The 13,977-nt window shown below is 40.6% G+C and overlaps 1 protein-coding gene across 3 annotated transcripts in view; it reads left to right on the top strand.

Annotated features, from left to right (window-relative positions):
• Positions 1-13,977, top strand: part of LOC117457231 (neurobeachin-like) — a 223,104-nt gene that overhangs the window by 142,654 nt on the left and 66,473 nt on the right. For all 3 annotated transcript variants that reach the window (XM_034097171.2, XM_034097172.2, XM_034097173.2), the window contains one exon: positions 6,800-6,924. In XM_034097171.2, the coding sequence (XP_033953062.1) occupies positions 6,800-6,924 (125 nt within the window). The remainder of the gene's footprint in view (positions 1-6,799; positions 6,925-13,977) is intronic.

Below are 13,977 nucleotides of genomic sequence, written 5' to 3'. Positions count from 1 at the left end.
GTTTCAAGGATGCTCCTTAGATTGATAAAACCGCCTGGCCTGCCATTAGATGAATCCGTTATTGTCTGAAGTACAGAGCACATTATCTGCATCTCTGAAGGCCACTCCATTCGAGCTGTTATTCTCTTTGTGCCAAACAGTGTAAGCAATTGTTTTCCAGCACGTACGACAACAACCCACGACAAGGAAATATTCTGAAAACAGCTGCTCTGCAGTCATGAGATCTGAGTGAAGAATAAGCAGATCAGCCCCTATGGTGCCCTGTTAGATCATACTCTACGCTTGCCTGATGATGAATGTCCCCCTGTATAGAGTCGGCATAGGAAAATCAATACCCCTCAAATTGAAACAGTATAGGGTTGTATTGATCCGGCGCGCTAAATCAAAATGAGGAGGCTTTGATACATCTCTGCCAGACAGCTCTCTGCCCAGTAATGACACACTATCAATTTTAGCTTTACGCTGATAAATCAAGTTGAAAATTGGATGTCAGAGTTTTTTCCAGGGAGAGAGTGATTTTCCCTGCCCTCTGGTCCCCTCTGCTGTTGACCTCTGAACCCTGCCAGTGGATTATAAAGTTCAGGCTCGTCTGAAGTGAAAGTAGATGTCAAGGCGACGCTGATGAATTCATTGAAGAATAATGTCCACCACTTTTGCAGCACAGGACCAGCTAACCATGACAATACTATAGAGTCGCCCTCGTTCTAGTTATTTTACATTGCTGAAGAGTCAATAATGCAGCCACTATTTATTTTACACACATCTCAAATATGTGACCCAAAGAACAATACAAAATGTAAATCCTGAAAATCTCAGACAGGTATATTTGCCGCGTAACTCTTAGTTGTATTTCTTAAAAAATATAAGCATTTTAATACTGTGCACAGACGATGTCTTTGTATTGATCATTGCATGTGATGCAGGCTTTAACAGACACCCAGGCACACCTACATATCACTGACACTTAAATAGTCACTACCTCTAGTGTCATTCTCTAACATTCATGCGCCTGCACTCCTCGGTACTAATTGTCTCGACACAGCCACCCTAACAGAAATGTAAAAGGGTCTGAAGTAGACAAACCTCCCTTTGTTCCCATGCGGGCGTCCGTGTTCACATCAGCTGCATCAGTGACAGCCGACGGAGGAGCCTCCACCGGCCCCCGCAGAAGACCTTAACCTTACCTGACTAGTCTATTGATTGTCAACATTTCTTCTGTATAATTACTTTTTTGTAGCAGAGGAGAGAAAGGACAATGGTGGCATATATTGATCTGTGGCAAGGCAGTGAAACAGCCGTTTCCCTTGACTAACAGTGGGTTTCATCTCTCACACTTGATGAATGGTAACAATCTGCCTGTGGATAATAACTTTGTGATGGAATGAACCTTTTTACTCACGATGCGCGAAGACGTTTTGGTCTCGACTGGAAGGGTTATCAATTCTAATAGAAGTCCACCAGCACAATGGGGGAGCACCTTTAGAGGGCCTCAGAGGGTCGGGGTCTGATGGCCCCTCTGGGGCAGGGAAGAAAGGCCAAGGTCTCTGGTAGTATAAACAAAAATCAGTCTGACAATAAAATAGATATAACTCTATAATATTACTACTTTTTGACATGTAATGAAGCAAAATACATATCATAACCTTCCCTCTTTTGTAAAATGTGCGATCACTGTTATGGATTCTATTACAATTATTAAGAATATACTATGCCTATAATAGTATACCACTCTAAAATCAATATATAAGTGGCATATTGTGCTATGGATTTCATGCAGCCTTTTCTTTTCCACAGATGCCTACTGTATATAGCTATTTCTGCTCCGAACCATTGCTCTGAAAACCATATTTTACTTTGCAGTCACTAAAGAGGATTCAATAAAGGCCCGCTTCAGCTTGCAAGTGATAATGTTTTTATTCTTGATTTAATTAGATATTTTGTATAACATGATTAACTCCTTTGTTCCTGCAATCTGATATTCTCTATACTTGCATTTGTTCTTGACCTACACCAGGCTCTGTTCCCGTGGGGCACTCTTAACCTTGCACACTGTGCTAATTATCTCTGGAAAGGGGCCCATTCACACAATCATCAATTTCATCGGGCGCTGAAATGGAGCTGGGCATCGCCTGACTGTGCCCCTTCTCCGATGAAAGATGGGGATCCGCAAAGCTGGCGATCCAGGGGGGGTTCACGCACAGTACAGTACGGCTCCTCATCCCTCGTCTGGTCGCATACGTCTGTCTTCATTACACCAGATGACCTGGAGTTAATCTTGTTTCTGCTGTGTTGTTTCCCTTTCGTCTTTCTCCAATACCCATTCCTCCGTGTGTCTATTCTCCTTCTCTCAATCTACAAAAGAAAAGTCATATCCAATAACTAAAGGCACTTGGATCCTCACGTCTACCACAGTGTTGAGTGAGGTGATGATTAGAAATGGCGAAATTAAAGAGATGAAAGTATTTTGTACCATTTGCAGCCCTCTGTGGTAATCTGATCATGATGTTGGCCATACAGTCACTTCACTTGGCATTCGACACACACATGATCATGCTTGATGTGTTTTTAATAGAAAACATACCGTGTATCTTCTTCTAACTTTATTGGGTGCTTTGAAAACATTGGAATGAGCAATGCTCATCACCATATGGTTTCCAGTAACCACAATGTATTTATTGTTTTCTATGTCTGATGGCAGGTTTATGGTTTTTTTCGTGTAAGTGTAAGGAATCCCTTTCATTACAGATTAGCATATCTTATTATTGTCTTCGATCAAAAGACCTCTTCCATTATGTCATTTGATTAAACTATATATTTTCTCTAAATAATCTGGTGCCAGAATAATCTATCTAATTCTGTTTTGGGAGGTACATATTGGGTAGGTTACCAAGTATATTTTTTCTTTACTTTAATTTCAAATGTATATTTTATATTTTATTTGTGTATATCTCCTTTTATATGCAGCAATGCTTGCATTTAAACAGATTCCACATGGCCTCTGTAACTCACAGGCCCTATTAGGACAACTGAAAAGCAAAGAAAAGACCACTTGTCCTCTGAGTTGCACCAAAAATTAGTGTGTGTGTGTGTGTGTGTGTGTGTGTGTGTGTGTGTGTGTGTGTGTGTGTGTGTGTGTGTGTGTGTGTGTGTGTGTGTGTGTGTGTGTGTGTGTGTGTGTGTGTGTGTGTGTGTGTGTGTGTGTGTGTGTGTGTGTGTGTGTGTGTGTGTGTGTGTGTGTGTGTGTGTGTGTGTGTGTGTGTGTGTGTGTGTGTGTGTGTGTGTGTGTGTGTGTGTGTGTGTGTGTGTGCGTGCGTGCGTGCGTGCGTGCGTGTGTGTGTGATAGAAACCAGTCACTGAGCCTTTGAATAGAATGTTCACTGATTACTGGCATTTATTATAATTACCCCCTACTCATGTCGCCAATTGGAAGCTTTTAAAAGGAATATAATGGTGTTTTATTGAATCAGCCTGTCCCTGTCCTTCCTCTTGACCGCCTCATACAAATCTCCTCTGCGCATGAATAGAATAAAAATAAAATCTTTAACCCTGAGATCCTCATCTGCCTGCAAATCGGCCCTGTACTTGTTTTATTTAGCCATTCTGTTTTAAACATAAAGGTAATCATTTCTTTTTTTATGGAAATGTATACAAGAGAATTGCCCAATTTTTTGGGAGGATCCAAGTCTGTAAACATTTTATATTTTATTTATGTCTTCAACTGCTGCTACCAATATCGTTCTCCAAACAAAAATCAGACTAAATATGAGAAACCTAAATAGGGTCTCTGCCGCCCTATTATAACAGCAGCACAAACAATATATCACCCTCTAATCCAATATGAGCCCTTGTCAGCTGTCTACTAGAATGATGTTATAGTTTTCTATAAAACTGTTATCAATCCTTTTATTTTTATTTTCCTCCCCATCTTATTTTGAATTACGCCTGTCAAATTTCCCTTTCCTTTCACTAACACTAACAACACACATTCCCTGTAGACGGGGTGTTAGATCTGGCCACTCAAAAACCTCCACACTGTCTCCTTGAGGAAAGGTGTGCTTTAAATACCTATTTGAAAGGGAAGAGAATAGACGATAGTCCTCTTACACATTTATCTTACTGCACTTAGCAAGTCTGAAGCTTTCATAAATAATGGTGCTCCTGTTTCCTGTAGGTTATCAGTGCTGGAAAATTAGCTTTTAAAATGCGGTTTGAAATCCATTTAGGTGATTGATGGGTGACGAGGCTAATAAATTCTGGCAGTTTCTAGGAGGCCGGCTTACAGCCATTCTTTATGGTTGTCATGAAGCCAGACACATTTGATGTGAAAATAAGGTGGTCCAAAGCCATCTCTGTTTAATAATGAATGCTATTGTATGGAGAATGTGTTGTTGTTGTTACACAGACAATAGACACAACCAGCTTTCTATTGTAATGGGGAATTGTATTTGATCACCTTAAACGGAAATATATTGTCTGCGTTCTTAATAAACATAGGGATCAGATTCCATTGTTAGCGTCTGCATTTTATTAAATGACTGAAATGTGTTCATGTGTTTGCCAAGAACCATTCTACCGTATGGTTAAGGGTCCACTATACGAATGACGCTGATTTTAATAAAAACTTGCCCTTCTTGCTTTCTTATCCCCACCATGCTTTTTAATATATAAATGTAGTGTTTGGTGGTTTGGTGCCACTTCAGAAATGCCTTTTATGGCACATCAAAGGCTCCCTCCTGTAGATCTTAATCAGGAGAGCAATCCTCCTGAGCAGGTTTCAGACCCCCCTCTGAGAGGAAGTTCTTTCAGCAGAGCACTTTGGCACAGTCCAAATCCGGTCAAGCACTGACAACATAGTCAGTAAGAATAGGTCCTATCCTCATGGCATAATACCACATTCAAACCTAAACCATCTGCACAGGACAGATCAAAGGGGAAGACACATCAACATGTTGGCATCAAACTCATAAATCACTAGGATAGGGTTTGGCTTGTTGTGCATTTAATATCTGTTAGCGACCAATGAATGGCTCAAAGTTGTACTTCAATAAACGTCCTTAAGCTGACCAAATAAAATGCAGTTAATACTGTTATAAGAAAATCTTCAAAGTGGCGGATTTATCCCCCACTGGCATCTGCTGTCTATTTGCACTGAGAATTAGGGGACATAATCTTCAGCAGTAATCGCCCAGTTGCCTACAGTGGATTTACATTTTTCACACTGTGTAATCTTGCATTTACAATATCATTTACGTGGGTTTCTCCTTTCAACCCACTGACGTCTCTCTTTTCCTCTGTTAAGCTTTGAGGGAGATTGACAGGGGACAAGCTCAAGGCGCTGAGTCTTGCTCTGCATACAGCGACTCGTGATATGTTATGCATACAACGAGTGCACACACACACACGCTCAATTTTGATTGATACTTAACTGAAACTGAGCTCTTGTTGCTGTCGGAGCCCAGCTAAGTCTCCTGAGCCTCTTGATTTCTGACATTTGTAGATATTATATGCATGGAGCAAGAAGGCAGTATTTTGTGATGTGATCCCCTGTAACACTTTAATCTGTTTAGACTGCTTCAATACTGCGGCAGGGTGCAGAATCCATACAATGCAATAGACTGCTGCCTGCCAAGATCTTACTGTATCCTGCACGCACTGAATAATCTCTACTTGGCTTTGGTTACACAGTTACAAATTCAATGTTTGGTTTGTTTAGCTTTGCGTGGCTGTTTTTTGTTACAAAATTATAATATGGAGGCAAAAGCATTTTAGATAATAGCATAAATAGGTGTGCTCGACTAATGCATGTTTTGTATGTACTGTGGGGGTTCTCTTCTATCACTAAATATTGTAGCCATTTCTCTTCACATACATTATGTCTAAACATGAAGTCAATTGAACCTCATGCCAGGCTGATGTAATCACATCTAACCGTACGCTCAACTGGACACCAATTATTTTAATCACCAATATTTTTTAAGTATTACTCCTCACTGTTAAGGGTAAATTAAATACTTTTTGGCTGCAATTCCCTCCAAAGGAAACATAAGGGCTTTGAAATATCTCCAACTAGTGCACAGTCGAAACAAGCAGCACTTAGTAACCTAACGCTAGTCTGCTGCTTAATGGTTTGCATTAGCTGCGAGCAATAAAATTATCCCAGGTCCTCACTAATGTTGGAATAATCATTTACAAAGATGGTTACCACATGCTGGAACTGTTTTCGTCTCTTTCTCTTTTTCTTTACGACCCTGATTCGATGTTATTAATAATGAATAAAAATGCAATTTTCAGGCGGGTGGCTCCAGGGCTCTGGGAATCATTTCAATGAATATTTCAGCACATTATTTTAATCATGGCTTCACATATGCAGGGAGGGGGCTTGTTTTATAGGCTCATGCCTCAACCGCCCCAAGACCCCGTTCATTAAACCCCACGCTGTCTGCGCTGAGGTTCCTACCTTTGATTTACAAGACTTGTTAAAAAACATTGTAAAAAAGGAGGCAAGCTGTGCCATTTATACTTGTAATTTGATGCTGTATTTGTTAATGGGAGTGCCAGTGATTTATGTGTGCTGCTGCTGCTGCTGCTCCCTGCTGTTCTGATGCTATAGGCTTTAGCAGAGCTAACACAACTAGGCCTCTGCAGAGCATGACACTAGGCGGCCTAATAAATCAGCTATCTGTGGCCTGATTTTTCCCTTCATGATGTTTCCTCTGAAAGGAAGTGGCTGCTGTAATCACACCATCACTGAGGGGTGTGTGCTCGATCTAACCTGCCTGTCTTTCTGTCTCTCTTATAGTCAGCTGCACGACTTCTGGCGTCTCGACTACTGGGAAGATGACCTGCGGCGGAGGCGGAGATTTGTCAGAAATCCATTTGGCTCCACCCACTTAGATGTCACATGCAAGTCACTGCAGGAGTATGGTGAGTTTAATATTCCTTTGGTAAGATGATCTCTTTCAACCCATCAAACTAAGGGAGCTGACCATCCAAGGACATCATTACCCTGTATTAAAGGTAGAATACCAATGTTGCCACTAAAACATAATTGAAAAGGACACTAAAGTTAGCCCGAGCCTGTCTATACAGTTTAGCATATTGCCTATGTGTCATGATTTATAGGTGATATATTTATGAGTCCAGTGAATTGAACATGACACGTCCATTTTATTGCATACTTTTATTTTCATTACAACACATGCTCAAGAACTCTTTGGATCCCTCGCTTTGTTTCTTTTATTTGCCTGAAACCTTTTCTTTTCACTTTTCCTGATACTTTTTCTTTTATTGACCCAAGCAGTCTTCTCGTGTTGCCCACCACCTTGTGTCAATTTTGCCTTATGTCATGCAACACCGACTTTTAAAGGAAAGCTGCTTAGCACTATAAAACACCCTTCTCTCCAATCGGTAATTGAATAGCAGAGCAAATGTGTTCACTGCACAAGGAGGATTGTATTGATTCTGAATTAATGGAGTAAGCGCCTTCTTTACTTTTATAGAAAATGGAAAACAGGCAATGCATTATGGGTAGGATAGCAATATCCTATTACTGTAGACTTAAGGATGCATAATGATCTGCTCAGTTTGGAGCTACTGCAGTGGATTGTTGGTTGGGTTCAGGATGTCCTCTTGCTGCTTTGAGCTCTGCCTGCCATGACTTCTGTGTGAAGATCACGGCAGCGCTGCAGAGAAACGCATGCCAGCTGCTGCCTTTGCTGCAGGTGGTCCATATATGAGACACACATGTCATAATTGCACCGTCTGCTTTAGATTTCGGGTTGTGTCATTATTTGTAGCCTTAAACACATTTTCGGGGGTTATGGAGATTTGTTGATACTGCTGTGGGGAGGTCTCAAGGAAACTAATGTCACAACATTAGCACATTTGCACCGCTTCTAAATATAAAAGGCTTAAAATATCATCTGCAAAGAAATTGCATTGCATTAACATTGCCGAAGTGTAGACACCATCAAACCTGTAAAACTGCAAATGTTCACACACTTTTACAGCAAAATGTGCAGCTATGGGTCTATATTTTCAGTATGCTGCAAACAATCTTCACAACAAATAATTCATAATGGTAGACTTAAGTCTGGCTTTAGCTTATACCCCATGGCCATTTATATAATCCGTTTTTGACATTTGCTAATGTTTAGCTGTTTATTTATTTATTAATGTTTTGAATTACATTTTATAGCAGTGGTATTATGTTTTTAACCGACCCGATGATACATTATGTTTAATTAAAACAAATCCTCTGCAAAGACTCTATTTCTCTTGGAACTTCTGAGTTAAGTTGACTGAATAGTGCAATGACAAAAGAGTAGTTTATTAGGCTATGCTTTGGAAACATTTCCATATAAAGTTACTGTATGTTGGTGATGCAACAAAGGCTAACCACAATAACCTGTAGAGAAACTCCTTCTTTTATGTGGATTATTTGGATGAAATGTTGCTTGTGCTTGAATTAAAGAGGGGGATAATATTAAATGGCATACAGGTCACTGAGGTCAGCATTCACCCATTTACTGCCATTTGTGCAGAGGCAGAGTTCTGCCGTATAAGGTGCCATCTGCTTGGAAAAGTAACATTTACACACATTCACGGCCAAGTCGGGAGGATGGTTGAGTATTTCGCCCGAGGATACATCAACATGTCGACTGCAGGGGCTGAGATCGAACCCTCGCAGACCCCTAAACTAAATATACTTAAAGGTCCCATGTCATGCTTTTCCGGTTATTACCCGTCCCCTTGTGTTATGAAGCTTTTTCTGCATGTAAACGGTCTGCAGAGTCACAAACCCTCAAAGTACACCCTGTAGCGAGTACAACTCTAACACAGAAAAGACCTGTCTGTGCTGCCCCAGAACGCCTCGTTGGAGATTTCTCTTTTTCTTCCTGGTACTAAGTGACGTTACGACGACCCAAATGGACCCCTTGGTTCAAATGGACCAATCCGCGGTGCGGAGCCGTTACGTTACGTCGTCAGGGCCGTTATGTTAAGACTTCCTCTCACACACACACACACACACACACACACACACACACACACACACACACACACACACACACACACACACACACACACTCTTTTCTCAGCTGCAACTCCGGGGATTTCTCAGGCTGAGAAGGCGGGACGCGGCGAGGCTGTGAGTCTGTGTGCAGGCTGCGGGTGTGTGTGTGTGTGTGTGTGTGTGTGTGTGTGTGTGTGTGTGTGTGTGTGTGTGTGTGTGTGTGTGTGTGTGTGTGTGTGTTGTGTGTGTGTGTGTGTGTGTGTGTGTGTGTGTGTGTGTGTGTGTGTGTGTGTGTGTGTGTGTGTGTGCTCGGGCTGGGTTTCGCTGTGTCACGCTGTCTCGCTGAGCCCACGCAGCAACCAGTAATCCAGCTCACACTGTCCGCTCCTCGCAGCAGCGAGCCTCGCAACGTCCCGCCAACACGGCACCCAGACCCCACGCAGCATTCTCATCTGTTTGTCCTTACTGGTGTCATTTTCTGGTTGCTAACGCCATTGTAACACATAATCACTGATGTTCCGCTGTAACAGTGGTGGACTCATCAGAACAGAGTGGGCGAGCTGACCAATCAAAGCACAGTGGGCTCACAGGGAGGGGGGGGAGGAGCTCCAACAAGCCGTTTAGGACAGAGAGTGAATACACATACTATACAGAGATGCTGTATGAGAAACCAATGTGAATTTGGAAAGTTGAATAATATAAATCTATTCTAGTAGACCTCAACAATGGAATTATGATCAGTAGAAATGGCCATGACATGGGACCTTTAAGGCAGAAAAATATCCATTTCAGCAGTTTCCATTGTTCCATTTGCTTTGTCAGTTAGCATCTCCCATTACTCTGTATCTACTCTGCCTTAGCTCAAATGTGTATGTTTGTATCATGTCCTTATGTGTGACGGATTGACTAAAGACAGTGACACACATGCATATGATTCGATTCCATCAAAACTATTTGGTATGCCTCTTAGCTATCAGGTTTGTTTCTGTTGTTTAACACTAATGCCTCAGAGTAGTTGACTGAAGACTTGTTGAAGTCCTGCTGGCAGGCGGTGGTTTTAATGAGGCAAATAATGTATAAACGTGTCAAGTGAAAGGGATCGCCTGCGGTCGGAAGGCCTTCTTGCTCTCTATGAGAGGTGAGCTGCACTTTCAGGATTTTCGCAGCAGGCTTTGATGTGGTTGCACGGCGGAGGCCAGATTTTGTTATGAGATAATAGTCTGTAGAAGGATCTTTTGTTCTTTTTTAGAACTTCAGTAGATTTTGTGGCAGTGACAGTTGGCAGTTTTTGTTTAAAATGTACTATGACAGGCTTTGCTACTTTGAAAAAAGAAGAAGAACATTTCTTTTTTAATTAGCATGGTTTTAAAGATAGGACCTGACTTTAGAAATAATCCTGGTGCAAAGGCTTAGAGGTTAGACATCCATTAGACATAACATCGAGACTTTGTTCTAGATTTCACAGGAACACTATTGAACTTTTTACTGGCTGCATAGGCACCAAACTACAAACACCAAGAGGTTGTTTGAGTTGACCCTTGAGAGTAATTATTAAAGCTTTAAAAAAGGAGAAACTTTGGAAAACCAGTCAGTTGTCCAAATTGAATTCAGTTTCTGATTTGACAGCAGGATGTGACAGTATACGCCCAGCTACTATCTTGAGTTTGAAGAGGGTAGATTACACTGTTGTTTTCGCAGTGAGCGTCAGTCCGACAAGCTCACGAGGGTAGGATGGAAGCAAGCAGGAACGTTTTTTCTTTCTCAAAGAAACATTTAATTGAGTGATTGTCCTTTGTCGTTTCTGACTCACAATCTTCTACGTTTTCAGTTAGACATTACATCATTCAATATTTGTAGCGATTCATTGTTATGTGAATTTCCAAGGAAAATAATGTGAAAATGGATTGTTCGCACTATAGTAAAAAATGTATCACAAGTCTCATTTAATTATATATACAGTATGTTACTGTAACTTTACTCTTTATTAAATAACACAACTTTGGTTTAAACTTGTATATTTGTTCATTTCTTACCAGAAGGTGATTAAGTGTGGAATTTCCACCACACTCACTTCCTAATGGAAACAAATGCATTTGATATAATTATCATATACAAGAAACATCTTGATTTAACATTTTTATTGTAATTCTTTGGGAACATTTTTAAAATTGAAGTGCAAAAAACTTTTGTGCAATGTGTGTGTCTGTGTGTGCGTGTGAGTGTGTGCATGCATGAAGGTGTGTGATGTGAGGTTAAACTCTGCCTCGTTGTCTATTAGAAGCATTGACAGCTTAGCTAGCCCATTCTGTCTCTGCCCTCTGCCTGTAATAACCTGGCCTGTTACAGCCATCCACGGCCCAGCGTCAGAGTATATTGTTAGGTGATTGGAATTGGGCAAGCATGAAATGGAAGTCACGTTAATATTGATCCTAGTGTTTAACGGGGTGTTTTACCTCCGGGTGTCCTTGCTGTCTCATTTCAGGTGAGCGGCTTCTCTCAGAGCTGATTGCCCCGGGCAGAGATCTTTATGGCTCTTTAGAGGCACTGCTCTCTGAATGTGATTGTAACCTTCTCCAGCTTTATAATCAAAGATATTAAACTGTGACAAATGTAATCAGCACATTTTCCAACATGCAAAGCCGGGCATATGAATGCAGCCTCTGAGTAAAAAAAAAAGTTGTACTAGTCAATTTATTCAACATTTTAGAAACAAAACAAACAATAATAATTATAACAAAGAGAAGCAAAATAAGAAAAACGTTCAAGATGTAAAAAAAAACGCTCTAACGTACATTCTTCATGAAAATCAAAGTTTAGGTCATCGGAATCCGTGATATTTGATTCATTGTTTTAAGCAAATAATTTTTTTCTACAAAAATAAATAACTTTTACAACGACAACAAATAGCAAGCAGCATCACTTCACAGGTCCTGCTCATAACCATTCAGGATTTGTACATATGATATGCTCAGAAATGGATTTGCTGAGTGACATTCTGGTCCAGATATGTGGACAATTAAACACTGCTGTTTAGGTTTTGATGGAGAGAAGATGAGGCTGTTCGTAACCTCTGGCAGCACAGAAGACACGCACTTCACATCTCAGGATATTGAATTAAGATCATCCCAAGTGGAAGCGTCTGTACTGTATAAACTCCCCTACATCAAAGTTATAATGTTTACTTTTACAGTCTCAAAACACATACTCTGCAAAACGGATGGCTTGCATCACAGGAAGTATGAAGTTGTCATTTTTTCCCCCTCATTTCATCTTTCAGTGCTGAGTAAATAAAAAGGGAAAGACAGAGGGCAGAATTGCATCGCTCTAACGGTAATGCAATCCCAAGGACTGGACTTTTTCTCTCCATGTGGAATGTGGAGCCGTTGAGAGGGAGCGTAGGAGGGCAGGATCTGAAACAGATAGAGTCTGGGAAACGGAAGAGATATATTTAAAACATACTATAGAGCTCACATTATATGTATGACTGCAGTCACTGCACAAAACTGATGTACATTATAAGATACAGTAGTGTAGTAAATAAGCTTTGGAAGCGAGGGTTACACTAATGCGTGTTATCTATAGAGATCTGACAGAAAGAGACATAAAGCAGAATCATTCCTGTGAAAGCCCCATAGTTTGAGCTCTCTTCTCAAGTCATTGTTTAGAAAAAGGTTGAGATAGCTGTGTGTCTTAAGCTGTGTCCAAAATGTTGCCTGTCACATCAATAGACAAACATTCGGTGCTTTCTACAAGAGGCACGCATTTTAGCTTTCCAGCATTATCCAGATCTTGCTTTGCTTATCCAACCTCTCAAAGTGAGCAACAAATAAGTATGTTGTGTTTTATTTAAGTTGTGTATATTGAATTACCCAAAGTATTTGTGCAATCAGCTTTTTACTACAGGAGAGAAAAACCCATACACTTTAGTTGCACTTAAGTGGAACATTGTGTGGATTCTCTTTGAGGAGTGGCAGTGACGTGGTTGAGGCAGGGTGTATAATACATAGGAGACTTGACGAAACTGTAGACCGCAAAACTGTCCAGCGTTGCAGTACATGGAGAAACATGGACCCTTGGCAATGGTATTATAGTCAACCGTATTTTATAGGCCCTTCAACTCTTATCTTTTCCATGCTGAATAGATTAACTGCAAAAGGCAAAATATATTTTTTTTTATTGCAAATCTGTGCCTAAGATAATAGCGTATTTAAATCAATTTAGCTTGTTCGGAGAAGGACACATTTACTCGATTCCATCGCTCTGGGATGTATAAATTATGTATTTCTATTTATAACAGTAAAGACACAATGAATAATACTCTTGAATTATCTGGAAAACGATGTTATCTCCCCTTGGTCACACATTTTCTGGGACCAGTTCCTGTTCCAACAGGAATCACATCAGATTAAAGATGTAAAAAGCATTAAACATTTGATTGCATTTATAAAAAAACTGTTGCATCCCCCTATTTGTTATGTTTTTGAAGAATAAGTTGCATTATAAATCAGTGTCTAAATAATACAGTTTAGTTCTAAGTTGTAGTTTGTCAAATGCCTATAAATCAACTGAAACAGTAACAGTAACTGTGAACACTTTATTAGGATTGTCCTGACTCCAGCATGAAATGTAACTGTGGAATTATTTATTTTTTACTTTGATCAAGATTCATTGGTTTAAGGTAGACATTTTTAGCGTGCGAAAAATAGTTGGGAGACACCCTACAAGAAACTCATGAGGACTATGGATCCTTGTTGAACCCCATGAGTGCTCGGGGCGTCCTCCATTGGCCGCAGCTGGCAGGTCTTCATCAGCCTCCATTGGGGTCATGAAAGCTCTGAAATGCACTTTACTGAGTGTAATTAGTGCACTTTGAGGCAGTTGTAGCTCAGTGATTGAACAAGAGGACCCATGAGAGTGGTGATCAGTGGCTTCTTCTGGCACTGTTCTTCAAGGCCTGGAGAGTA

Source organism: Pseudochaenichthys georgianus, chromosome 13 (assembly GCF_902827115.2).
Source record: "Pseudochaenichthys georgianus chromosome 13, fPseGeo1.2, whole genome shotgun sequence".
In the NCBI taxonomy this organism is placed as follows: Eukaryota; Metazoa; Chordata; class Actinopteri; order Perciformes; family Channichthyidae; genus Pseudochaenichthys; species Pseudochaenichthys georgianus.
Note: the sequence above shows the minus strand (reverse complement) of the source record. Positions and strands in the feature narration are given on the sequence as shown.